This window comes from Calidris pugnax, unplaced genomic scaffold (genome assembly GCF_001431845.1).
Source record: "Calidris pugnax isolate Ruff unplaced genomic scaffold, ASM143184v1 scaffold952, whole genome shotgun sequence".
Taxonomy (NCBI): domain Eukaryota; kingdom Metazoa; phylum Chordata; class Aves; order Charadriiformes; family Scolopacidae; genus Calidris; species Calidris pugnax.
In genome coordinates, this window is record NW_015092814.1 from 219,654 (window position 1) to 247,221 (window position 27,568).

Here is a 27,568-nt window from a genome sequence, read left to right on the forward strand (position 1 = left end):
TCCCGGCACGAGGGCAACGGCAGGAGGTGACACCACCTTCTCCAGCCTGGAGCCTGCGGCAGCTCCTCCTGAAAGAAAACCAGAGCTTGTGGCCAGGTGGGCATTCAGCTGCCCCGTGTGATTGTTTTCATTAGACAGGACGTCATCAACCTGGGTTGATTTTAGAGGTGCAGATAACCAATTTGGCATTCCTGATTTTATTTTTTTTGCTTGACTTTCAGAAATGCTCGAGTGAAGCAGGTTGTGGCTGGGACAGTCCCCTTTGCCCTGCAGATGCCTGTCCATATCCCGCCTCCCGCGGAGAAAAGCCTTGGTGACGCCGTTTCCCAGGGGAGGGCGGGTGTTTCTCACAGCCCCTGCCGGTGCGGGGACCGGGGCCGGAGTCCGGCCGGGCTGCACGACACCTCCCGACGTGTGTCCAACAGCAAGAGAGGAGATTCTGCGATTTGTTTAAAAATTCTGGATTTTTATTTTTTTTCAGTCAGATTCTGCCCAGGGAGGGTGTGAGTCCCCTCCTCTGGAGATCTTCAAGCCCCGCCTGGATGCTCCCGAGTGATGTGCTCCGGGCAGCCCTGCTTTGGCAGGGAGTGGGACCGGAGGGTTTCTAGAGGCCCCTTCCAACTCTGACAATTCCCTGATTCATATTTTCAATTCAGTATTTTAAATTTTAAGGAATTAAATGGAATTGCCTCTAAAAGCAGAAAACACTCCGTTGGGCTGAACGCCGCCTTCACCCCGGTTCTGTCCCCGAGGGAGGGATTCATCCGGGCAGCGAAGTCCCGTCTCTTTCGATTTCAACAAAATGGTTTAACCCGTTTCCTCCCGTTCGCCCGCCCGACACGGGCTGCACAGACGCCGCGACTCCCGCCCTCCGCCGCCCGGGCCCTGCCGGGGCCGCCCCGCTCCTCCGCGGGTTTTGTCTCTTTCTCTCCACAAACCGCGGCCCCGCCGGTCCCGCCCGACACGGAGCCGCCGGCCGGGCCCCTCCGGAGCCGCGGGGTCCCGGGTCCCGCCCGCGCTGACGCAACGCCCCCGCTCCGCGCGGCGGCCGGAAGTGGCGCCATCCCGGCGCCCCGCGCGCTCCCGCTCCTTCCGGCGCGGCGCCATCGGCGGAGCGGCAGGTGAGGCCGGGGCGGGCGGGGGGGATCCGCGTCCATCGGCGGCGGCGCTCACCTCTCTCTGCCCGCAGACATGGCGATCCGCTACCCCATGGCCGTGGGCCTCAACAAGGGCTACAAGGTGACGAAGAACGTGTCCAAGCCCAGGCAGTGCCGCCGCCGCGGGGTGAGTGCGAGGCGGGGAAGGGCCGCGCCGCGGGGGAGGCGCCGCCGGCAGCCACGGGGCTGGGCCGGGGCCTGCGGAGGGTCCGGGCAGGGCCCCGCTGCTGGGTGCGCGCCGCTGGGCCTGGAGGCGGCCCGGGGGGGGCTGCAGCCCCGCTCCTGATCCGGCTGCCGGGCAGAGGCGGCTCCCAACCCCCGCGCCACGGCAAGGGGGGGAGCGGGGCGGTGCGGAGCCGAGAAGGGCGGTGGGCGCTGCAGGCGGCTGCCTCCCCGTCTGATCGGGCGCAGACTGGTTCCAGCAGCGTGGGTGACTGAGCCCAGAAACCCCCCACCCCTGGGCTGCATCCCCAGCAGCGTGGCCAGCAGGGCCAGGGGGGGATTCTGCCCCTCTGCTCCGCTCTGGGGAGACACCCCCCAGTGCTGCCTCCAGCTCTGGGGCCACCACCAGCAGAAGGACATGAAGCTGTTGGAGCGGGGCCAGAGGAGGCCCCGGAGATGCTGGGAGGGCTGGAGCCCCTCTGCTGGGAGGGGGGGCTGAGAGAGTTGGGGGGGTTCAGCCTGGAGAAGAGAAGGCTCCGGGGAGACCTTCGAGCCCCTTCCAGTCGGTCATGGGGCTCCAGGAAAGCTGGGGAGGGACTCTGGATGAGGGAGGGGAGCCCTAGGAGGAGGGGGAAGGGTTGGACCCTGCAAGAGGGGAGATGGAGCTGAGATGTGGGGAAGAAGTTCTTGGCTGTGAGGGTGGTGAGAGCCTGGCCCAGGTTGGCCAGAGAAGCTGTGGCTGCCCCATCCCTGGAGGGGTTCAAGGGCAGGTTGGAGGGGGCTTGGAGCAACCTGGTGTGGTGGGAGGTGTCCCTGCCCAGGGCAGGGGGTGGCACTGGGGGGGGCTTTAAGGTCCCTTCCCACCCAAACCAGTCTGTGATTCAATGACTGTTGGCAGCTGCAGTTGGTGTGGGAGTTGAATGTCTCTTCCTGGAGGATTGCAGAAGGGTGTGCTTTATGTCTCCATCTGTGGTCCTGGGGGGGGTGGAGCACTGTCTGCTCTGAACTGCAGTGACTGGGACCAACAGAAAACCTGCAGGAAAGCACCACGTTTGAAGCATTGAGAGAGCTGGTGATGTTAGACATGGAGCAGGGGCTTAAATCATGGAAAGTGACTATAGGTGTAAAGGTGGGTGTGGAGTGAAAGAGCTGGAATTGGCAGTGGAGCAGTCTGTAGTGGAAGAGTCAGATAGATGCGTTTCAACCTTGGCTCAATGAATTAGCAGTGAAATAAAAAGTCAGTGGGTGACTTGTGAAGTTCCTCCAAGTCTGCTTCTCTTGCTGGCAGCAACAGGTCTAAATTAGCATGTACATTAATTGTGATCCGTGTATTCCCCCACCTACCCTCCCCTCTTTCCTACAGCGCCTGACCAAGCACACCAAGTTTGTGCGAGACATGATCAGGGAAGTTTGTGGCTTCGCACCATACGAGAGACGTGCTATGGAATTGCTGAAAGTTTCCAAAGATAAACGTGCTCTGAAGTTCATAAAGAAACGGGTGGGTAAATCCAATATCTCAGTGAGGATGGCAAAAACTCTGCTTTAGTTAACTTCCTGTTTTGTGCCCTTCTCTACAGATACTTTGCTTTTTAATGCTCACATTTTTTCCGTTGCTTGGGAAGTTAATGGTGTGTGTCTGAGAGCTGAGGGAACGCCTCTTGGCCTGGGTAGGAAAGCGGGAGATGAGCATGAAGGCACTTTGCCTGAAAGCTCTGAGCTACAGGAATCTTGCCTTGCTATATAGCTTTTCATTCTTGGCAAATCTGGTGTGAGGAAAAGGAGAGCAATACGGGGGGTTGGGTGCCTTTAATCAGGTGACTTGAAATGAATTTCATTTAGGGCAGCCGTGAAAGTGAAGCAGCTTTTACCTTGCCTAAAGATAATTCTGGAGTAGAGATGTGATGGGAAGTAGTTCTGTCTGGCCAGTTGAGGGGGGTGGAGTTTGAGTCCACATGTACCCTCCTGCCTGCTCTTTGAGCAGAGCCTCTTCAGGGACTGCCTGCAGTGGCCATGCAGTTCCCTCTGTTCTCTGCTGGGACTCACTGCGTTGCTCTTTTACCTGCAGGTTGGCACTCACATCCGGGCCAAGCGAAAACGGGAAGAACTCAGCAACGTCCTGGCAGCCATGAGGAAAGCTGCTGCAAAGAAGGATTGAGTTGTACGGTCTGTAACTCAATAAAGCCCTTTCTCACAAATACAAGCGTAGTGACTGTTGATGGTCCATCTCCTGGGGGTGCTGAGGGACTGTGCTGGTGAGGACCTGAACGGCAGTGATCCAGAACTTGCACTGCTGTTCTACCTGCACTGGAGATGCTGATACTGGAGTTGCCAGCACTGCCCTGTTATAAAATCCTTCTCCTCCTCCAGACCTCGTGGGGCTAAGCCATTCTCAGGATGTGGAAGCCTCTGCCATAGCTAAGCCTGTGAAGGCTGCAGTCCCTTCCACCTCCTACTGACTCCAGGTGGTGGTAGGAGTGGAGTCCAGGGGATAAAAACTGCTGTTCAAACCAGTAACAGCCCTGCACTCATTCCTCATGGCACCTCAACCTTGTGCAGCTTTTCTTACTCATGCATTTCCCGTTGTACCCTCCATTCCCATCCTGCTTTCTGCAGTGCTGTCACACCACCAGAGAGAATTACCCTGAGTTTTGTTGGGACAATTCTTTAATCTCCAGTGAGGGCTGCTGTGCTGTGAGACAGGACAAGTGCTGGTCTTCCTGCACAGAGAAATGCATTTCAACTAGACATTGTCTACCTACGTGTAACTTCATGTAACATCCCTTACATTGGTTTCCAGTATTTGCTGTAAGATGAAGTACTCGAGTTCCCAGGCCCAAGCTTGTGTTTGTTTCCGTAAAACATTTATTCCTTTTTTCGATCAGTGACTGTAACAGAGCTGCAGGGGCAGGGAGGTGGAGGGCAGTTGCTAACTGCTGCTGCTGAGGACATGGCTCTTCTGTCCAGGTTTGCTCACTCTGAGCCTGGTGGTGTTTCTGTTGGGACTGACCTATGATTCAATCTGGAGAACTGTCCTTGGAAGAATTTCACAGCTTCCCCTCCAGCCCAGCACAGCTGAGAGAGAGAGGTTTCTAAGAGCTACTTGACTACATCAGGAACACTAACGTACATGAATCGTAGCCCTAGCTCTATAACAGAGTTAATGTTTCCATAAGCAGATACTTAGAACTACAGTGAAATAACTGAAATATCTTTAATTATAAGAGGCCAGGCTAGCTCCACTACTGGTGGCTGATAACATGCATAGTCCTTAGGTAAAATTTCAGTTTTATTTGAAATACTTAATAATTCAATAATTAAAGAGTGAGAAATGCTTTATTCTACCAAAACCATAATTCATTTCAGCAGCTGCGCAGCAGCAATAGCTCCACGTCCCCCTTCAGGATTGCCCCCAGATCCTCCGTTTCTGGGCAAGGGCTGAGAGACCGCGTTCCAACCGTCAGGCTGACGAGCATCATCCTCCAGCGGAATCCAGCTTTGAAAACGCTATATCAAATACCTCTTTGTAGTGCTCAACAAAATGCACTTCTAGTCCTTCTGTAATGAATCCAGCAAGGTCGTAATAATCCTTTTTGTTCTCTGATGGCAGAATGATGCAGGTGACACCCGCCCTCTTCGCCTATGGGGAAAAGAAAGTTATTCAGCCTCTTGAGTCCTAGAAATCCATCAATCCACTAGAAACACACTCCCATTTTAGGAAGCAAGAACAAGAACAGTTAAAAGCATGATCTGTCTTTACTCGGTTCTTTGGAAAGCGGCAAGGGCATTACTTACAGGAGGTGTCAACTATGGATGCACCAGGTTCTGGAACACCCCAAGCCCCCAGAGCGCTCTCTGGTCCCACCTTCTCAGCTGCAGGGACAACTGCAGTAGGAGGCATCTAATACGACTATGTCAGCACATCAGGGGATTGTTTAGCCCAATTCATACTACTTTACAGAGCTTTAAAAGTCTGTTCTAACTTGGGTGAGGAGAACCCCACAATCGAAGGAAGAATTAGAAACAGCTTATCTGACCAAGCTACCACATCAATACACGTGACCCACAGCACCGTTCCACAGAACCTCTTACACGGACACCTGCACCGCAAGGGGCACAGAAAGCAGAGCCCACTCCTCAACCAGCAGGTCTGTACCTGTTTATGGGTGATCCTACACTTGCCCTTGTGTAGTCACACACACTCCTGCAAGTGCAGCCAGGCACCAGCACTACAGACACCCCTATCCTATGCTACTCCTTCTATAATGATTACTACAAAATAAAATGCAAAATTACCCATTTTGAAGCCACATGAGGACAGGGGATGGCACTGCACAAGGCTGTAGCCCAAACAGATTTGGGGACAGAACATTGATGTGAAGCCCCAGCTCAACAGGCTACAAGAAGAAGGCTAATGCCATTCTTGAAGACAGAAAAATGTGTGTGATGCAAGGCCCATGTAGGAGGAGCTGTGCAGCTGAAAAGTGCGGAGAGAGAGTCAATGCTTGGAAAAGAATTCTGAAAAGGGCAAAGGGTTGAAACCAAAACAAGCAAGCACCACTATAAATCCAGTGTCTGCAAAAGTGCTTCAGAGAACTCAGCCTAAATACCTTACAAAAACCAAAAATAAAGAAAAAGAGAATCAAGTAAGTTGATTATGATGTACGAAGAAAGTTCACAGGGGAAAATGCAAGACACTAGAAGTAAGCTACTTCCATCTAAACCAGAAAAACAGAGCTACCTGTATGGAATTTCAAGTAAGACAAATTCAAGCTGGAACTAGGGAACAGAGCCTTAATGTTAAGGTTGATGCTTTATGGATACCTCACGTCTACACTGGATGCCGTCCTCAAACAGGCAGTTCAACCCAGCACAGATCTTCACACCCTACCAGTCTGATGGAGAAGACAGCCAGATGATCCCTTCCGCCCTTACTTCTACCAGTCTAGTACTGGGATCAACAAAGATGCCTGGGCACAGAGCCTGGGGCCCCATCTCCTTCCTCACAGCCAGAGAGACAGATCCCTGTGTTCCCTCAGAGGCTTCTCCACAGCGTTTGTTCAATCACTGCCTCTCCCACAACAGGAACAACCACGCTGGCTGTCCCAGTCACCACTGAGCCCAATCCAGGGCTCTCTCCCACAGATGGTGCACCGAGACAAGAGAACAGCTCTTACCGCAATAGTCTTCTCCTTGATTCCACCAACAGGAAGAATTTTTCCAGTTAATGACACCTCTCCAGTCATGGCCACGTTCTGCCTCACGGGGCAATTCATGGCCAGCGATAACAAAGCTGTTACTATGGTACACCCTGCACTTGGTCCATCCTTCGGCGTTGCTCCCTGTTTAAAAAAAATAAAAGCACAAGTCCCCTGTTTTAACTAATTCAAAGAGTAGCAAAGCCAGGCAATACCTCTGTCATTGCTGTTTTAACATGGCCCTAGTTTCAGGGGCCTCACAAAGGTTTTTGTGAAAGTGTCACTGATGGAATCTTGCTATTTGAATTGGCCGATCTATTAACACCGATGTCAGTCCTCATCTTATTCATGAGGAATAATCCATGAGTCTACACTTTGGTTCCTAGCCTGATGCCACCACAACACTCATCAGGCTTAGGACTTTGAATATGCAACATAAGCAAAAAACAGAGCTATGAAGCTTTTTGTTGACCTAAGTCAACCATGGAAACAAGTAACAGAGGTCAGCATCACAAGGGAAGAGGGCATCAAGAGCCACAGCATAGTGGAGGACAACACTGAAAAGCATTCAAGGCAAAAAAGATCATCCAGTTTAGAAAGCCCAACAAAGTCCAGGCCTAAATTAGTGAGAGTCTGCATTCATTTGAGATCAAATGGATCTTTGAGGTAAAGAAGAAGAAATATTTGAGAGGGAATAGAGGCAGAGATAATGTCTGCTGTTTTCTGATCCTCCAGGAAACAAACACACAGATAAACAAGTCCCTCGACAGAGCCAAAGCAAGCTGCAACCAGGAGACTGTGGCCCAGGTTAAAGCAGGCAACAGTTCAGAAGCAAAGCTTGGACACAGTGATATTACAAACGTTGTCTTCACTAAAGCACCTGCCCGAGGCTGTTACACAGTGTATGAGCCCTGCTGAGCGTTGCGTGCATCTATTTTCAGTTCCAAACACTGTGTAAATGCAATCACTGCCATTATATGGACTAGGACCCATGGCACAGAGACCACGTGTAGTATTTCAATTATCTATAAATTACCTGAAGCCTTTACAAAGGCCTGGTAACGGAGAGACCTAAACTTTGGTTTCCTTGTAGCTGCACACAAGCTTTTATCCAAATCTCTTATACGCTATGCTGTGGTCTCCCCACGTGTGCTCCAGGGCCAACAGCTACAACAGAAGGATTCCTCAGAGCACTATTTGAGCCCCTGTATTCTTGCCACATGCTTGAATGCTTTCATAGGATCCTGAGGAAAATCTTTTTTAGGTTTTACTGCTAAAAGAGGGCATTCAGCACAATGTACAGACAAATGAAGTGCTTTCCAGCTTCATGTCTAGGGGAGCAAACCAGCCCAGCTGCTATGCATGCTCCATGAATTCTGCATCAGTTTACCTCTGGCACATGCAAGTGGATGTGAGAAGACACGAGAAAGTCATTGTTGGGGTCCTTCTGCATAAGAAAGGCTCTTGCAAACGTGTAAGCTATTTTGGCACTCTCTTTCATTACATCTCCGAGTTGCCCTGTTACTTCAAGGGACCCATCCTTGTTCTCCTTGTCTTTGGGTCGCCTCAGGGATGTTTCAACAAACAGAGTGGAACCTCCTAAGAAAAGAAAAACAACATCCTGAGAAAAGCTAATGGAAAATCAAACCTGCAGGTTTTGGTGATGCAGAAGCAATGTCAAGAATTTGGAACTGGGGCTCTCTGATGAGAAATTAACTCTTGCATAAAGAGCAGGTGAAACCTGCTCTCTGAATTCCTTCAGGAAGGCCACAAATCTCAACAACACTGCACCAGCAGTCTCCATTCCTTGCTTCTCTGCACATCACACTCCACCAATATGGATGCAACCCCTATTTAGTGTAAATCAGTTCTTCTAACAGTTTCAAGTTCTTTATAGCCAAAAAGTAAGATGAGCTCATAGTGTAACACATTCCAGCCAGTACAGCTTTCCAGCCTCAGACATGCACTTACCCTCACTCACCACTTCTCTCAACTACACAAGGTCAATTAGCACATACCAGGGTCACACCCTTTGCCCTGCCCTGTATTTCCATACTGTGATGCACATAAGCCCCCGAAGTTAACTAGGAGAGCAATCCAATGAAGGGTAACTAGCCAACTGCACCCACCCCAACAGAGTGCCAGAATGCCCACATCTGCCCCTGCCATCGAAGGCCAAGTCGGTGTTGCAGCGTCACCGAAGAGACACGGCATGGCTCAGCTGTGCCAGGAGGCAGAATGGCACCTCCTGCTTTTAAGGAAGCAGACAAGGTCTTGTCCTCTCTAAAAAGGCTTATGCTTTTAGTCATTGCTGTTCCTAATGTATGTGGTTCATATGAGATATGGAGCAGAAAGAAAAAACCTGCTGGCCAGAAGCTAAAATGAACCTGGGGAAGGTAACAAGAAAGGGTCCCTTATTCAGGGAAGAAGTAATCAGGATCTAAAAGGCCACAGAAGTTAATTTTACTGGTGCCAATAAACTTCACTGGACTCAGCCAAACTGAGTTTTCCCTACTAACACATTCACTTTTTGAAAATTATATGGAAATGTAGACATTAATCCTAAGTCATTTTGTCTCACCCATAGCTGTCCAGGCAAGACCCATCACCACTCCTGGAGGAGTGGTTTCATACATGCGATCCACAGTGAAGATGGGCTTTCCCACAAAGTCCTGCAGGTTTTCAGGTGTTACTTGGACGGTCTCTGCTTCTCCACTCACAATTTTATAGGCAGATTTCCTCAATACCTGAGAGAGACAGTAATTTGTTTGGGTAGAAAAAGCTGAGAAGGCTGAAGCACAGAGGTCATGGTTACACACAACTTTCCCTCACCTTTTCTACTTGTTTCTGCAGATTCCTCACCCCACTCTCTCTGCAGTACTGCTTGATGAGAACAGTCAGGACATCCGATGTGATTTTGGCTTTGTTTTCATCCAAGCCACACAGAACTCGTGCTTGAGGGACCAAGTACCTCTGAAAGAAACCATGCCCCATATCCTTCTGTTAGTATTCGTGACAAAAGCCTCATGATTCCAGTCCACCTAACTTCATTCTGCTCAATGTCATTTTCTGGAGTCCCCAGCCTATGGAACACTGGAGTTACTTTAACTGGGCGTTCAAATCAGAGGAAATCTCTCCAAAATGCCACATACCTAATTTTTTTTTGGACACAGTTGGATGTAAATAAATAAGCCTGAATCTGCCAAAAGCATTTCAGATGTAATTCAGTGGTTTCTCTTACCTCTGCAATGGCAAGTTTCTCTTCTGCTACATATCCTGATACATTGATCACTTCCATTCTATCCCGCAGTGGTTCTGGAATGGTTTCTGTCACATTGGCAGTACAAATAAAAAGTACCTGGAAATATTACACCATCCTATTAAGCAATTTCATTAACCTGCTGCTCTACCCCAAGCAATTGTTCCTCAGTTCTCTGTTTCTCTGTCTGAAGGGCTGAAGCAAGTTTTGGATTTTAGAACTATGTAGTAGGATGTTCCAAAATAGGTGATTAGAAACATACACAGCACAAACTGGGAAGTTGGAATGGTTCAATAAGGACCAGGAAACTATTTGCCTGGGGAAATCTAGATCTCACTTTAAGTTATTTCTGCCTGCTCCAAAGCTAGCACAGAAGTGACCAGTTATTTATACATATTTCTAACCCATCAATTCTGCAATTAATGTAAGCTGCACAAAAAGTACAACAGTGTGCAATTACAACCAATTTCAAAAGCTTGACAGCAGTATAAGGCTACCTCACTTGATAGTAACTCTGCAAATCATTACATAGAAGAAAACCTCTTGCCTTTTCTAGCTGAGACCAGACATCTTTGTGCCTCTAGCTCTACAGAGTGTTAGGTCTCCAGGACATATGCTGATGATCGTGTTCTCTTAAGAATGTACAGACACTTTGGTTAAAGCCAACTCCTGCAGAGACAGCCCTATACCACTCATGTCTCAATCCCATCTGTTGGACCTTCCAACTGACTAAAACATCAGCATCTTCTCATGGACAGGAAATCTCTGCATTGATACACATTCATATATTCCAGCTCCATCACCTCTGCAGACAAGAGAAATACCTTTGATAAATCCACAGGAACATCAAGGTAATGATCCAAGAAGTTGGAGTTCTGTTCTGGGTCCAATAGCTCTAGAAGGGCTGAGGATGGATCCCCTTGATATCCTCTTCCTATTTTATCTACCTATGGGAGAAAAACTTTAAACACTCTAAGAAGTTTCTCACCACAATAAATTCTCAAAGATTCTTTAAAGGCTCCATCTGAAAATCTTTATGTGATAGCTCATTAACTGCCACTACCAGTTTCTGTGCATTCACTCAAGTCCCCACTATCCAACTGCCTGAGCGCGTAACACACCTGACAAGGCCCAGGACGTTAGCAGTGTTGTAGAGAAGAACCATCAAGTCTCAGATAATAGAAAGTGAGTTATGGCAAATTAGCAGGCAACTACACGTTAAGCTGAGCTGTCGTCACAGAGCAGAATACTTATTCCACAGTGGGAGGACTACAGGGTGCTAGCTTACACCAATTTCCCTAATACGTAAGCTAAGACACTTTCCTTACTCCAACCAAGGTACAAAGGGCCACACTCATCCCTACCCAGCTAGTGACCTGTGCTGCTTTCACAGAACCATAGGCTGATTTCAGCCTGGTAGGGACTTCGAGGTCATCTTATCCAACCCCACTGCTCATATAGGGCCACCTGAAGTTGGCTGCTCAGGACCGTGGCCAAGATTGTTATCTCTTTCAGCACTGTTCATGTCCTCAGAAGAAGAGGCCACAAAAGGACTGCTCTCCACTGCATAGATTGACATAATGCAATTTGCTACTACAGCCAATGCAAGGCTCATCACCAACACCACTTAAGTGCCATGACCTACAGGTTTCATTACCTTTCAAATCAAGATACTCATTGGTTTCATTACACTGCAAATCATTACCCAGTTTCTTGGTTCCCCATACGATTCCAAAGGCATCTGCTGTTGGCATTTACCAGGCATGGCACACAAGGAGGCTAGAGAGACCCTCTGAACACCTGCTATTATATCCTGTCCTTATTTGCTTTTCCACAAAGCAGCAGGCTAGCAGCCCCATGTCATTTCTTCTCAAATCAGATCACAAATTCACTGCAAGCATCTTATTTCTTATAATCTTGCTGAGAGAGCAACTCTTTCTAATAATCACATGGACAACAGTGGCTTTGTGCACAATGACGTATCCACACCTAGGCAGGGAACACGAGACCTACTAAAATTTCTGAATATCCAGCCAGCTCCATTAGGACCCTCGCAATCCAAATAGCTGCAACTTAATGAGAAGGGCACAACTGAAATATTAAAGTTGAAGTCTGTTACAGGATGAGAAAACAAAGGGTCTAAGATATCACTGTCATCCAAAGAACTTGAGACCTCAACCTCATTTAAATAAAAAAAACCTGGGATTTTTAGGAGAGTTACTGCTTCACCTTTCCTACTGGGGTCAAGAATTGATACATGTTTTCAAGAGCAAAAACTAGAAGAAAGACCAGATACATTACCTCATCAATCAGTATAAGTGGATTCTCTGTCTTGGTCTTCTTCAGACACTGGATGATTTTTCCTGGCATTGCTCCAACATATGTCCTCCTGTTTTACCAGAGACTGTATTTAGGGACCCATTGTGAAGTACAGCACACATCACACAACACAGCATACAGCTGATGGAAACGGTATATCCTGCTGGGAAACAAGTCTGTATTTCTTCTACATCTATCAAAAGCATTCTCCATCACCACACTTAGCACCAAGACCCATCTAGTCTGTTTCTAGTAGAGATCAGACACAAACTTCATCAGAATACTCCTGGACTGCAGTTTTTATCTTTAGTTTTAACCACTTAAATTAGAGGGAAGCGAAGAGGTAACGCTGAGAACAGAACTGTTTGAATAGTGAGTTCCTGGTTTTTGGATAAAGAAATGTTAGAAAAGTGAACATTTCATTCCCTCACTTACTAAGGACAAAAAAGGAAGATCAGTGTAAACCAAAAGATACACTGAAGGGACAAACTGCCAACAGCAAAACACAACCTTTCCGCTAGAGGGAACCGGCAGGAGGGTAACAGAGTGAACGCAGAGGCACAGAGCAGAGAACATCCTGAAAAGTATATAAAATATTTCTCTCCCCTTCTGTATCATATGGGGCAGAACCTTGCAGGTACAATTCACGCTGCTGAACAGCTACTCTTCCTAGTTTGAAAACACTGCTAGTTTTGTTTTCAGGTATACGTGGAAGGAAAATAAACCCGTGGCAGGGTTGGATTTACTGATTTTTGTCTTCGTGTCTCCTTGTTCTCCCCATGAATACTCTTGTTCCCAAGTTTTCGTCATGCAGCATCTCCCTCTTGATTATTCTCCATCAATTCTCCATCACACCTCAACATGTGAATGACACTGTTCGAACTGTTACGCTTGTTTAGTGCTGGCATTTATAGACACACATGAATTGGCATCTGGCATCACTCCAGTGCTTTTGGATAGCTCACTCCGCTTTTCCAAAATCTCTCATAAGCATATGCAAGAATCAGGGAGTAACTGCACTTAGAGATACAAATATGATTATGCTCCAAACTCCACCTTTTGCTATCCTTTTAACCTCTTCCTATATCCAACTCCTGTCAGCAAGGGTTGGCAGAACAGAGATGAAAATTACACACATTGTCCAACTTCAGTCAGGTTCCCATTTTGACAACATTAGTAAAAATTGCTGGATAGAGAAACGGTTTAAGTTACACTGACCTGTGTCCTTTTATTTCTGCTACGTCAGTCATCCCTCCAACACTGAAGCGGAAATACTCTCTGTTTAGGGCCCTGGCAATGGAGCGGGCAATGCTGGTTTTGCCAACCCCAGGGGGGCCATAAAAACACAGGATCTTCCCCTGGGTGGATCCTCGCAGCTGGCTGACTGCTATGAATTCCTGCAGAACAGATGAAGGACTAGTAGTGAAGAGAGGGCAACTGCAGCAACACCAAAACATATTTGTTATTAGGTCAAACAACAATTACAAAACGAACATCAAACACAAAAGTGGTCTTCAAAGCAGTTGGGGAGGGCAAGGGGAGAAGCTAAGGAAGATTACTGGTGCACCTCTTTTCCCTCTGGTTATTTATCCACTTGGTTGTCCCTAGGTTTTGTGCTCTGTACTCATCTTCCTCCACTCTCTTGGAGCGGGAAGACAGACTTCTAGTTCTTTCCCCAGCTTCCTTAGCTCTCACTGGAGTCTCTGAAGCTACACGTGTGAGCACCTCATACTGTACCACTACTACTTTACTATGTTAAACTTGCATCTTTTCACTCTCCTGTGCTAGGAAGCCCTCAAATAACACTCAACAGTCGAGAAATCACAGTTCAGAACTGAAGGCTGAATCACGCCAGTGGGCAGAGAGGTGTGGTTCCCCTGTTACAAGTCCGTTATTTAGCAAAGATGAGCCTTGAACTCTTCCATCTACAGCACTGAACTCCACAGCAACACTATACAAGGATGTTAGCACCAATCTAATTAAGGCTCAAATTTGCATAGATATTTCTCAGTACCTTAAAATCACCAACCTCACTTGCATTGCTACAACTGGGGAATCTCCTCTGCTTGGAATTAATCACAACAATAATCAAAGCCACAGATCTGTATGATGTAACTCAATCTATTTCTGTATAAAGGCTGGGCCTAGTCAGCATGAATAGTGCTGACAAGCAACATTAAGAGACTAATACTCAAAAGAGGTTAATCTGCTTGCAAGTGGACAACAATAGGCTTACCATAAATAATTCAAAACAATAAATCAGACATTGAGATTTAGTCACAAGTTGGGGACTACTAGGGAAAGAACCCCCTTCGGATGTCAGTGAGGAGATACTTTACAACCCTTTATCTTTTTCTAGAAGAGACTGAAACAAAGCAATTTAATAAAAGCAAAATCCCAGGTTGTCTAAGAATTTACTAGTCATTATATGTAACAACATCACACTGTCAACTTAGGAGAAGCCTGTATAGTTTCTGTGCACAACAATTACTGAGGTGGCCTAAGAACCACCAGTGCCGTTCCCAAGGTAACACAAAGCTCGGCTACATACAGCCTGGGGGAGCAGTAAGGGAAGCTGCCTTCCTGCTCTCTTTGGAGGGAAATGAACAAGTAGAAGGCTACACTCAGCAGCTTCACCAAATCTGCTAAGCTTTCACCATGATTTGTTAATGCAAAGTCGGTAACTGCACCTGTCTCCCCTCCATGGGACACTTTCATGCCCTTGCCCAGCACGACACAAACCCTGCCAGCGCGGGGATTGTCTTTCACTGCTTGGACTCATTGGCAACTACGAGGAGGAGCCTATTCTTGTCTCCTGGAAAGGAAGGCAGTTCCCACAGCATGTTGTTGAAGTGCTTGGAACCTGTTGCAAGTATCTTATCTAAACCAGCTTACCTACTCACAGCAAGCACAGACAGGACGCCCTCAGGGAGAAGTGACAGAAGCTGTGGAACAAGGCAACACTGGACACTACCCTGTCGAGGGCTGCATGGCACAGACGATAAACCATAGCATCCAACACGACTCCGGGGACAGGCAAAGGTCATGAGGCAAGCATGCATCTTAGCTAACTTCCCTCCCCTCTTAATTTTAGAGGTTCAGTGCATTTTGGAAAGGCAGTAACTTTGCCAGTCAAGTGGAATCATTTTAATATTCTCGCAACAAACTGATTAAAATCCAGCAATTGCTTCCCTTGGACACAGATTCATTTTCTCAGTATTAAGTAGCAAAACAGTATATTGGTGTTCAAAATCAGAATATGACATTCATTGCCATAAGTAATTAAACACATTAGCTGATCACTAGAACGCTCTGCTCTTTGATTCAGCTTTCTGTTTGATTCATGAATTAGCACAAAATCAATGGAGATCCGCAGTAAGATACACAACCTCCGTGCCTGATGCTAAGCAAAGTGTGAAACAGGACACACTGCCTATTCCTGCCTTACCAGAATTCGCTTCTTGACGTCATCCATTCCATAATGATCCTCCTCCAGAACTGCTCGGGCTCTGGTCAGCTCCAGGTTCTCCTCGCTACACTTACCCCACGGGATGGATGTCAGCCAGTCCAAGTAATTCCGTGTAACACTGACAGAAACACACAAATAAGAGTGATTTGACAACAACCAGCTCATGCCATCCTCCACTGCCTTCCAAAATAACATTATCCAGAACAAGTGAGATATGAACTACTTGTGGAAGGGAGACTATGAAAGGAACATCATTATCTGGGCAGTCATTGTTAACCATTCGTTATGGTCTTCATTCCCTTGTTGGCTGTCTGCCCTGCCCAAATCAAAGCTTTTTTTCATAGCTTTTGCTTTCCTGAGGCAAAGAACCTCCACACACCATGCAAACACCTGGATTTCTGCACACAAATTCCCTGTATGACTTTTTTGGTGCAGGGCTGACTCATGTCTGAAGACGAGCAGGACTGTTTGTAAGCTCTGCACTACTGTCAGCTGTTTGGATCAGGTCACGAAACTTAAAGATAAAACCCCAATTTCCTCTGTTCCCTGAGTGGACCAAGACAACAAAGAGAGATTCCTGCTTGGAAGCAAGGAAAAACTGCTGGATGTACAACACACCAGAGAAAGATTTAAGACTGATTTAAGATAAGGATGTTAGTGTGGAAGCTAATGGTAGAGATAATCTATAATCAGTTTAAACAGATTGCTACTGAGGAGAACACAGGTGTGTAAAAGCAGCAGTCATCTGTTCTAAAACTCTATACACTCAGATCAGGCCTTCAAATGTACAGGGGAGTCTGCAAGACGCAGTAAATAGTAGATCGTGCGTGGTCATAAACAGAGAGAAGCACAGCCCTCCCACGCCTGGCTGGTTCCAGGATTCACTCCATGGAATCACCTCACTAACGGAGCTTTGACTTTTTTCTCCCAAGTACTTCCTTTGCAAATTTACTACTCTGAGGGAAATGGAAAGGTAGTGCAATGGCTGTGAAGCCCAGTGCATCTTTCCTACCTTCCTCCATCCTCCTCCTAGCATATGATTATCAAGGTGTTTCTCATCCAAATGACATTTCTGTCCTCAAACACAGTCTTCTACTCCACAACAGATACTTTGTTTTAGAAGCAAAGATCCAGGACATTAAAGAGCTGATGACTACACTGACTGCTGCACTGAATAGCACAGAGACAAGAAATGTTCAAAGCAAGCTCAGTTTCTGACAATCCATGTCACACATTATGTAGTAAAAGCTCTTCACTCCTTTGCAATTCCAACCTTGCCCCAACACTTCAGGGACCACCTCCAGTAGCTTAGTCAATGTCATGTGTTAGCAACTAGCTTCTCTTCTCTCGTGTCTAATAAAAACACCTAAGTACAAGAGAGAAGAGCCAAAATTAAGGGCTGAAGAAATCACTGCGCATTTCATGAGGAGTAAGGAACTGCACAGTTCTTATCCACAGCATTAGGCTGCATGAGAAGACCTGAAATGATCAAGAGAGATAAATTACAGTAAAACATAGGAGATTTGGAGAATAATCCTATAGCTAGGATGTGATCATATGCTACATTCAGGGAAAATTACATTAAGAGTTTCTTTTCTCTTTTTGATGTAGTAAGAGCTTCACAGAATTGTCCTGATTTCTCTCATTCTCCCAACTAACCCTGAGAGCAGAGGACATAGCCATGCACTCACTTGAATTCTGAGGAGTGATTATCCAGCAAACCCAACTTGTTCAACTCTTCGTCTATCACATCCATGACATGTTTTGGCACCACCAGCTCCTTCAGTCGCTCACGGAATTTCTCTTCTATAGCATCCTTGTCCTCTTTTTCCAGACCTAGCTCTTTCTTAATGATCTTCAGTTGCTCTTGGAGAAGATATTTGCGATGTGTTTGCTTGATTTTCTCCTCAACCTAGATACAGCAACAAACATAGTAACCATTCTGTTCCTGGTACAGCCCATCAGTACTTCTCAGTTACCACTTTCTCAGCAACTATAAATACCACTCAGAAATCATTTGCAGCATGTTATAATATAAAAAGTGACTCTATCAGAAACTCTAGCTCCCTCCACATCTCGGTGGCCTCCTCTGGCCATCATTTAGTACTTCAATGTTTTGTTTATGCTGGGGAGACCAAAAGCTGGGCAGAGTGAGGCAGACACAATCTCCCTAATGCCAATAGAGGGGAACAACCACCTCTCTCGACCTGCTGTCTACACAACTGCAACTGCTACACAACTGCAAACAGAGCCCAGCATGCAATTTGCCCTCCTTGCCACAAGGACTGTCTGCTAATTCACGGTCAGCGCCTTGTACATCAGGGCCTCAAGGTCCTTTTCTGCAAAGCTATCTTCTATCCAGTTGGCACCCAGCTGTGCTGTTGCACAGGGTTATTCCAACCCAGATGTGGGACTACAAATTCCTCTTTGCTGAACTTGAGGAGGTTCTTACCAACTCCCTGAGAGACACCACTAGTAGTTAGTTGCAGTTAGACTATATAGCGTTGATCACAACCCTTCCTGACCAGTAGTAGTCTAGCCATTTTTTTCACCCACCTTGTACTATATCCTCCCAGTCTGTAACATCCCAGTTTGGGCCTAAGAACACTATAACTGACCCCAACAAAGGCCTTGCAAATGTCAAGGTATCATTCTCCCTCTGTGCTCTAGGCCGTCTTATCAGAGAAGGCCATCAGGTTGATGAGGCACAGTTTGCCTTTGCAAAATCCCTCTGGCCCTTCCAAATCATGTCCTCCTTCATTTGCCTGGGCTTCCAGGAGGATTTTCCTTATAATCTTTCCAGGGATTGAGGGCAGGCTGACAGATCTATTGCCTCTCCAATTCTCTTTTCTTGAAGATGGCCATGGCATTTACCTTTTCCCATTTACCAGGAACCTCGCTAATCACCACAGTATTTTAAAGATGATTGAGACAACAAAATAATGACATCTCAGCATCCTTGGATGCATCCCATCTGGTCCCACAGGCTGCACGTGTACAATTTCTTTCAGAAGTCTCCAACAACTCCTACCCTGGTCCAAAAGCATTTTGCACTTAAAATGAATTTTAAAATCCCCAATTATTGGCAGTTAATAAACCCAGGAACTTTAAAATCAGTATATACAAATCATCGTACTTCATATACTTAGTTACCATTTTGATGCAGTTACTGTATTCTGATTAAAAGTTACATTACTCAGCTCACAGTGGTTAGCAGAGGGTCTTTTAAAATAACATTGTGCTATTTACACTATTATGTGCTATATACAGTATGATTTATGCTATATACTGTATATATTTATGCTATTGCATATACTGTATATATATTGTGTATATATACTGTATATATTATGCTATGATTTATGCTATATACTATATATATTTTTACACAAGTTCTTGGTAACCTGCAGTCCTCTAGGATTTACCTGCTTGCATAAAATTACCATTTGGACATGTTTCAACAGCAGATGCCATAGCCTCACGTCATTAATTTTCCAACGTGCATGAAAAATCAAATTTCTAATGGAAGAAGAATATCAAGTCTTAACTCTAAAATAACCTGCCTTCAGACTGTGTACCACTGTCTTGCATTAAAATTCCTCACTGGCCATGCTAAGCATCACAGTGGTGGACATGATATAAATCATACAAGGTGTGTGTTACTTGAAAAACTTACCTCCCTTCCAAGACGCTGCTGAAGTTTGCTCAGCTCATATTCCTTCTTTAGAAGGGAAAGGGCTTTGTAAAGCCGTTTGGGAATCTGGAAAAGATAAACGCAAAAAAAGTTGTCAGACACTGTACCCTGTCCCCTTGGCAACTCCCTGTGAGAAAGGGAGAACAAAAAGCTCCAACATGTTGTTTAGGAGAACTCCCCATCACCTGCAGATATGAAAAGATGAACTGTGCAGCAGTTCCACAGCACATAACCAATGCACAAAAGACAATTATTTGCCACCAAAGATGCAGAGCATCCAGCCTTTCCCTTAAAGGGTATCAACCTACCAACAAACATAGTACTGAACTCCCCTCTGGACTGAGGCTGGTAAAGAAACCATGACATCTAACAGCCATACTTTTGCTTCAGTTAGCATAGGTTTAGTTAAAAGCTTGATCTTACACTGGTTTCTTCCAAGATGTCTTGAAGTTCTTGTGACTCTGCCCCTGTTAGTGCTGCGCCCATGTCACTCAGATAGATAGGGTTATCTACCACACGTTGTCCAGCCTGCATCATCTGAAGTACAGACTCTCTGAAAAAATGGTAATAAAGCCCAAAATGATCAGTAAACTTTTACATTCACAAAGGACTATCCCTATAGAGTTATTTACTTGTTATGACAGAGTAAAGAAATGAAACACAGCTCAGTGTCATAGCAAAATAATTCATTTTTTAAAAAACTGGCTAAGCCAATACTCAGTAACAAACACATAAATCACTTGACAAAAGGAATGATCGCTGGTAAATAAAACTAAATATATGAAATGCTGTCTTTACAGTTATGTAAAATTTTTGTGTGCTAGTATGCCAAGACTCTTACTGTTTGGACCATGATACATACTTGGAGTGAGCTTTGCTTAGGGCCAGATCACTCACCATAGGACTTACCACCCTACCTCATACCTAAGTTTCACACCAGGTTTTCAAAACTTCTCATTTCCAACAATGGATGATAAAGGTTGCATCCCAAACCACAATTCCAGGTGACAATTCAACAAATATCTCTTCTTCATTACAGCAAAAGGACAAGTGGAATAGAAAATCTCAGAATCTCAACGTACTCCAGCCTAAAAACACACTTCCCAAAGCAGGGCAGCACAGGAAACACATACCTGTACAAGGGGTTCAAGGCAATGATGTCCCGGATTGTTTTGACAATTTCTGCAGTAAGTGCCTATAAACACAACACAGATCTAATCAACAAAAAGGCTGGAAAAGGACAGACAAGGCCTCAGTACAAATATGACATTCCTTAACCTCTCCAGCCCAGGAGCACAGAAATACAGCCCCTGGCCACCCATCTGCAATGGGGTGCTGGCACCTGAGAGTCAAGGAAAGGCAGGAAGGGCTCAAGGCTGCCTTCCTACATCCACCAAACTTAAATGGTTCTTGGCCAGAAGACATGATCAGGTTGACCACTCAAGTCACCTTGGAGTAAAGACTCAGTTTATCAAACTGATATTACACAGATGTAAGCACAGCCCAACCTCTTCATTCAGCAACTTGTTGAAGTGATCAGTTCTAAGTAATTGAGCTGTTGTAATGAAAAATCATTATTTTCATATAATCCTCTCATGCAGTGACTATGAGAAGGAGAGACTGGTTTCTGAGGCCCGAAATGAGATTCAGATTTTAGAACTCTTCCTTTTAACTAGGTGCAACTCTACAGGACAAGTCCTGGCTTGCATGATTAATCTACTCACTTTAACTTCTTCTGTGATCTGAAAATCTTCATGAACCACGTTCTCTACTTCTACCATGAGAACTTCCTGTGAGGAAGCAGCTACAGGATCTAATACCACTTCCACAGCTTGGTCCTTTACTCCAGGCTCCTCTTCGGTCTCTTTCTTAGAGCGCTTCTGTTTCCTTCTAACTTTCTGTTTGTTCTCAGGCTCCTCTGGCTCCACCTCTAGTTGCTTGTTTATACGGATCCTGAAAGCCAAAAGAAACCAGCTACAGTCAATTCTCCTCTGTTGTATGTGATTTCAGCTCTTCAGCATGAGTCTAAGTTGCATTTCAAGTAAACTAAAATTTCAAACTTCGACAAAGGTGACTGACTGTACATGTTTTAACAAGGTTTAGCTTTTGGTTCATTTTGTCAAAATAAGGCTTGATTTAGTAAAACAGTGTGGCAGATACTGACAGGACTTACTAAGTAAATTTACAATAAGCAAGTTGCCTTAGAGAAAAGTTAGCTGAGCACTGAAGTAGCCTATTGGTGTCTGAATGAGGCCCAGGGCAGATGACAGCACCTTTACCATAAACCACCTTAGCATAAACCAGCTGCACAACTAGAAAAAGATTTTTCTAATCATTACACGAAAAATAATCTATATAATCTTGGTGAACATACACATAGAATCATAGAATCATTCAGGTTGGAAGAGACCCTTGGGATCATCGAGTCCAACCATCTACCCTACTCTACAAAGTCCTCCCCTACACCATGTCCCTCAGCACTGCATCTAAACGTCCCTTAAACACGTCCAGGGATGGTGACTCCACCCCCTCCCTGGGCAGCCTGTTCCAATGCCCGACCACTCTTTCTGTGAAAAATTCCTTCCTAATGTTCAGTCTAAACCTACCCTGTTGGAGCTTGAAGCTGTTCCCTCTTGTTCTGTCACTAATTACCCGTGAGAAGAGACCAGCACCAACCTCTCTACAGTGTCCTTTCAAGTAGTTGTAGAGGGTGATGAGGTCTCCCCTCAGCCTCCTCTTCCTCATACTAAACAGTTCCAGCTCCTTCAGCCGCTCTTCATATGATTTGTCTTCCAGGCCCTTCACTAGTTTCGTTGCCCTCCTCTGCACTTGCTCCAGCACCTCGAGATCTCTCTTGTATTGAGGTGCCCAGAACTGGACACAATAGTCCAGGTGTGGCCTCACCCGTGCCGAGTACAGGGGTACAGGGGCATAATCACCTCCCTACTTTTGCTGGTCACGGTATTTCTAATACAAGCCAGAATGCCAGACATGCACACAAAGGTCAACATCACAGACTGACTTCTTAGAAACAAGCTGCAGCACGTGAACAGAACAATTAATAAGGCATCATTGTTAGTATCACAGAATCACATGGGTTGGAAGGGACCCCTGGAGATCATCCAGTCCAGCCCCCTGCCAGAGCAGGCCCCACCTACAGCAGGTTGCACAGTACGTCTGCTCGGGAGCTACTTTTTCTAGCTACGTGAACCAACAACTCTGATGTGGATTCATACCCTTTTCTTGCCTGTCCTAAAAAGCAAGTTCACTGTTTCACTTTAATTCTGAATATAATGTTCTGCTTTTTCAGTTTTCTGATTCCCAGCAAGCAATTTCTCTGCTTTAAGCCACACCTGCTGCATTATCTACCGCAATACTAAAAAACACCTATCATGTTATAATGGACCTTGAAGTCATTCCACACCTAGACATTTGAAATTTTGGTCTACTGCACAAAGAGATTTCCTAGATGATGATTTTGAAAGAGATCAAACCCACATTATTTTCCACAACAACTGAGTATTATTCCCTAAAAGGGACAGGCTAAATCACATGGCATAATCAATTTCAAAAGATTAGTTTCCCTGTTACCGTTTTTAAACTTTTCTGCATTTTGCCTGCTGTGCATACAACCCCGCGTCAGATGCTTTCAATACAGATTATGACCTACAGTTTTCCAGAAAGGGATCAAAATCTTGCCCTGTCCACTGGCTTAAAAGGTTCCCCCACTAAAGACAAGTCTAGACAAACACTCAGGAACTGCAATTGCCTTTGACAAAGTTGTCTTACTATGCTGTGAATATGGAGTCCAAAACACCTTGTGGCGCAGCAGACTCCCAGCTCATAGGACAACTGCCACAGCATGCAAGGTGTAAGTCTTATTTTCCATGTGATCTCCTTCAAAAAGTAAGACCTCCTCAACTATTCTGTCTGCCACTAGCAACTTTTGAGTCATTTTAACTACTCTCATCAACAGAAGAAAGTCACAGATAATTAAGTTCAAAAACATTTTCTGGAGGGTGAGGTTGCTGGAGGTGCAAATCGGTTTCCAGGTAGAAGAACATCCCCCCTGCAGGGCAACCAGAAAAGACTCTGGCAGCAGCTGCTGGCCAGGCAGCATGTGAATGTCTCTGGATTGACTACAGAAGCTGCTGCCCTGACCCAGGAGGCATGCTAGGAGGTGTGTGGGGAGAGTTAACGGAGGGGTTTAGAAGTGAGAGGACCCACACTTGCAGAACACCATATTTCATTATTTTGGCTTCTGATACAAGAGTTTCCTTTTCTTTATTTTTCCCTGTAAACACAGCATGCTCCTCAGATCTGATATCCAGTGTGGATTCCGAGGACGTGATTGACCAATCATGTGTCTCAATCAAATAAATAAAAACCAATTCCCCACACCTTCCAAGTTACAGGGAAATATTTCAATTCCAAGTAAACCAAAATCAATAGCTGCCTATTTCCAAAATCCAATCAAACAAAATTGAGTTTTGATAATGTAGCAGGATGTCTAAGACTTCATTCAGAAAGGAATCAACTTGCAAACTCAGCAAAATCAGCTTTGAGAAGTACCGCCCATTCTTTGCTGTCCTGAACAAATGCAACTGAAGCAAAGTGAGAGGGAGGAAAAAAAGTAATGCTTCAAAGCTAAACTCACCCTGAATCTGTCTCCCTCACCAAGTTTCTGTCCTTGTATTTTCCCTCCTAATGGAAATTAATGATTTGATGCTTTTAAAACCACAGCTTCATATTGTCTTAGCTTGAAAGACTTGGTATAAAAAGCTAAGCCTATACTCCCAACAATAACCCTGTTGTCTTCAGTTCAGTTCTAGGACAAGATTATGTAGACAAGTCATAATTACAGTTCTGGACCACAGGTTTGAATTAGCTCCAGAAAATTTATTCACAATTACTAAGCCTTGATGTACTTGTCAAAGAAACTGCTAAACTTCAGCTTACTGAGTACTTGTTTGCGTCACGTTACAGTTTACATGAGAATGACATGCACTAGGTCTTCCTTTTTGGCGCAAACCTGTCACATCTGGAATAGTACAGGTGATAGTGAGGCTGGAGCACCAGAGCACTATCAGGAAACGTTCTGGTAACAAAGCAAAAGCTTGCCATACACGAGTTGCGTATGAAAATGCATATACACGGTGAAAACAATAAAGGGATATATCTCTTCATAAAGAAGTCTGGTTAAATGCTGTGGAAGTACCAGCAGTTACCTTCGGTGTCCCATGACTATCATACGCAGCTTGTCTCCAAGATCCTGCATTTCATGAATCTGTACGAAAGTCCCCATCTGGTAGATCTCATTCAGATCCTCCACCACATCAGATTCGTTGCTATTGGGGAAAAAAATCGGAGTAGATATTTAGAATCTTGAGAAAGCAGGTAAGATTAAAAAAGAAAGAAACAATCACTCACTGCAGAACTTTAAAAGACTTGGGAGCAAAGACACTTCACTTTACCCCACTGGTAATGCCATGGTAATGCCCTTTCCAAATCATCCAACTACCTGGATGGTTCATCTCTCTCCCAAGTAATAAAAGCCTTTTCTAAAGCGAGACTCAAGCTCCTAGCAGCGTTGGTGGTGGCAATGAAAACTCTCATAGTAAGAGGATGGTCCATGCTTACACACAATTCCTGTAATACTATCCAAGAAGGGAATTTCAGATCATAGCTTTTAGTGTAAATGCAGCCTAGTCGTGGAAATAGCTTATTTTTAAACTTTTGAAAAGATCAAGAGAAATGACTTACTTATCATCCTTTTTAAGAAAAACACCAGCATAAGGCTGGGCAAGACGAACTTTCCTCCTCAGCAGCTCAACCAGCTTCTTATTTTTTACCTAGGACAACAACAGGTATGAAGTCAGAGGTGGATTTTCTGTAAGCTTTGCACCCTCAGCATGTAAGGCCAGGCATGGTGAAACCCTCTGACTGAATTATGAGTCTAATCTTGGATTTTTCTAGTCTTGCCCTCATTACGGGACAGTAATATGGAAGTGGAAGAGTGTTAGAGAAACATGAAATGTAAGTATTTAAAAAAAGTCACTGAGTACGTAAGACAAGCTCGAAGACTGGGGGAGAAACTACGCCTGATCTGTACAAGTCCTAGGAGTCCTCTCAGTCACTTGAGCAACACTTCGTAAGAGTTTCTGTTGCTATCACTGTCCACTTCCCCCTCCATACCTGCATGTCCCAGCTCTCCCCTCCTACTAGGGAGCTAGTCCATCTTCCCCACCAACTGCCTGAATTCTGCCCACCCATCCTAGTTAAATCCTCTTCTCCAAAGGCCCCTCTGTTCAATTGTTCTCCTACACCCACCAGCCTACCTGAGTCCCTGCTTTGAGTCCCAGCCAGTATTTCTTCCTGCTTTACTTTCTTACTCCCCTCAGTTCTCTGGATGCCACACATCTCTCCCTGGCAGGTCTCCCAGCACCACTGTAATTGCTATCACAGCAGGCTGAGCCCTCAGTGAACAAGAAAATACTTCCTCGTGAATTTTGCTGTTGCATGAAGTCACACTGCTGACCACTGAGCATTCTTTCAGTGATGGACATAAGCTGCATTGCCTAATGGTTTTGACAATAAACAACATGGTCTTGACAGAGCAACATGAGCAAGACTGCCACTGTTGGCCTATTCTAATCTTAGCACACCTATGTTAATTTTTCTCAGTATCTAGTCAAACGAGGCTTGCCAGTGTCACAGGCATTAACAGAAAGAAAAAAAAATTAAAAATTCCATAGTCACTGCAGAGACTTCACATTGTCATGAAGTAAAGTATAAAATGGCAGCACAATGAATTTGCACGATAAAAAAGCATTTCACAATTATCTTAATATAAGGCATCATTGATCTGTGCATTGAAATTAGTGACTTCTAGAGAAAAGTGTCATATGATTGTGTGCCTAAAGATCATTGAATCATAGATCAGTTTGGGCAGGAAGGAGCCTTAAAGGCCCCCAATGCCACCCCCAGCCCTGGGCAGGGACACCTCCCACCACACCAGGTTGCTCCAAGCCCCCTCCAACCTGCCCTTGAACCCCTCCAGGGATGGGGCAGCCACAGCTTCTCTGGCCAACCTGGGCCAGGCTCTCACCACCCTCACACCAAACAAGTTCTTCCCAATACCTTATCTAAATCTACCCTCTTCCCGTTTGAAGCCACTGCCCCTCATCCTATAATAATAATATATTCTCCTTCCCCCAACACATCTAGGAAGTCAGTTGCACATATTGGATTTGAACATGCAGAAAAACACTAAAGAACAAATAACATTATGATAAGTAACACTGTAGGAACAGGAAACTATTGATTCAGTTCTTGTTACATTTACTCCAAAATTAGGTTAGTAAAATACTAGCAAGGAGCAAAAATATGAGTACTTGTTCCAAAATATTTCAGGAGGAAAAAGTATTTCTAGCCTGTGAACTCAAGTCACATGTCAAAGATCAAATTTAAGACCTTAAAAATACACACAGAGGTGCAGGGGGAAAGATCACGCTCTGAAATTTTGCAGTTACCATCCCCATCTCTCAGCATCCTCTCTCAGCACAGCAGTGCTGCCCTGTGCTGAATTCGTGCTGTCTTCTTGCAGCTCAGTTTGCTGCCTTCACAAATGTTGTTCTCGGTGCCATGACCCAAGCCCATGAAGCTGGACCAAGGACACATTTGTTTAACCTTCAGAAAAAGAACACGGAGAAGACAGCAAATGGGAGAGTTTCTGTGTGAATCACTGACCTTCTCCGTTAGAAGCAGCGCTGCTGACTCTGATGCAATACCTATGAAACCCCAAGTCTGTAACTACCTCAAAAGGAATCATACTCCAGAACGGTCAGGCTATATAGTTAGAAATAAGCACTAAGAAGCAGAAGGCCGTAGAGCATTACAGACCGCCAGTGCCCTGGGATCAAAAGAAACCTGTAAGGCCAAAGCCTGTGGCTCTGAGGAGAGAAGCCCGGCCGGGACAGCCCCAGGGAGCTCCTGCCCTGCGCACCCAGCCAAGGCCGGTCACGTCGCCCCGCAGAACGCCCGGGCCGGCGGGAAGGGCTCTGGGCCAGGCAAAGCCACCAGCTGCGAGCCCGCCGCGGAGGCAGGGCCCGCCCTGCCAGGGAGAGCCCGGGCGCGGCGGCCGCTCACCTCGATGATCTTGATGAAGCGCGGGAAGACGGGGTTGCGAGTCACAGCGATGAGCGGGACGTTGGGGAAATGCTCCGGGACCATCAGCGGCGTAAGCGCCGTCATGACCGGCCCGGCCCCGCCACCGTCCGGCCCACCGCCACCCTCCTCGCCGCCGCCGCCGCC

The 27,568-nt window shown here is 45.8% G+C and overlaps 2 protein-coding genes across 2 annotated transcripts; one reads left to right on the top strand and one right to left on the bottom strand.

The window, feature by feature from the left end:
- Nucleotides 1–1,059: 1,059 nt before the first annotated feature.
- Nucleotides 1,060–3,516, top strand: RPL36 (ribosomal protein L36). The gene is made up of 4 exons (XM_014962708.1): nucleotides 1,060–1,121; nucleotides 1,190–1,284; nucleotides 2,683–2,817; nucleotides 3,385–3,516. Exons 2-4 carry the CDS (start codon nucleotides 1,192–1,194, stop codon nucleotides 3,472–3,474), a joined length of 318 nt encoding a protein of 105 aa, XP_014818194.1. The 5' UTR covers nucleotides 1,060–1,121; nucleotides 1,190–1,191; the 3' UTR covers nucleotides 3,475–3,516.
- A 1,071-nt stretch (nucleotides 3,517–4,587) lies between these two features.
- On the bottom strand, nucleotides 4,588–27,562 carry LONP1 (lon peptidase 1, mitochondrial). Its single transcript, XM_014962735.1, has 18 exons — nucleotides 27,404–27,562; nucleotides 25,019–25,107; nucleotides 24,484–24,603; nucleotides 20,980–21,208; nucleotides 20,389–20,450; nucleotides 19,679–19,808; nucleotides 19,238–19,321; nucleotides 17,253–17,473; nucleotides 15,541–15,679; nucleotides 13,311–13,489; nucleotides 12,075–12,162; nucleotides 10,598–10,720; nucleotides 9,756–9,872; nucleotides 9,347–9,487; nucleotides 9,096–9,261; nucleotides 7,905–8,113; nucleotides 6,494–6,658; nucleotides 4,588–4,956 (listed from the first exon to the last, which is right to left on the bottom strand). Exons 1-18 carry the CDS (start codon nucleotides 27,506–27,508, stop codon nucleotides 4,792–4,794), a joined length of 2,532 nt encoding a protein of 843 aa, XP_014818221.1. The 5' UTR covers nucleotides 27,509–27,562; the 3' UTR covers nucleotides 4,588–4,791.
- Nucleotides 27,563–27,568: the final 6 nt, after the last annotated feature.

Coding starts and splice junctions, on each gene's coding strand:
- RPL36 (XM_014962708.1), top strand. CDS start 1,192: ATGGCGATCCGCTACCCCATGGCCGTGGGCCTCAACAAGGGCTACAAG. Junction 1,285..2,682: donor GGCAGTGCCGCCGCCGCGGG/GTGAGTGCGAGG, acceptor TCTTTCCTACAG/CGCCTGACCAAGCACACCAA. Junction 2,818..3,384: donor TGAAGTTCATAAAGAAACGG/GTGGGTAAATCC, acceptor TTTTACCTGCAG/GTTGGCACTCACATCCGGGC.
- LONP1 (XM_014962735.1), bottom strand. CDS start 27,508: ATGACGGCGCTTACGCCGCTGATGGTCCCGGAGCATTTCCCCAACGTC. Junction 19,809..20,388: donor GCCTTGAACCCCTTGTACAG/GTATGTGTTTCC, acceptor CCATTTTTTCAG/AGAGTCTGTACTTCAGATGA. Junction 10,721..12,074: donor CACTTATACTGATTGATGAG/GTAATGTATCTG, acceptor TTTCTCCCATAG/GTAGATAAAATAGGAAGAGG.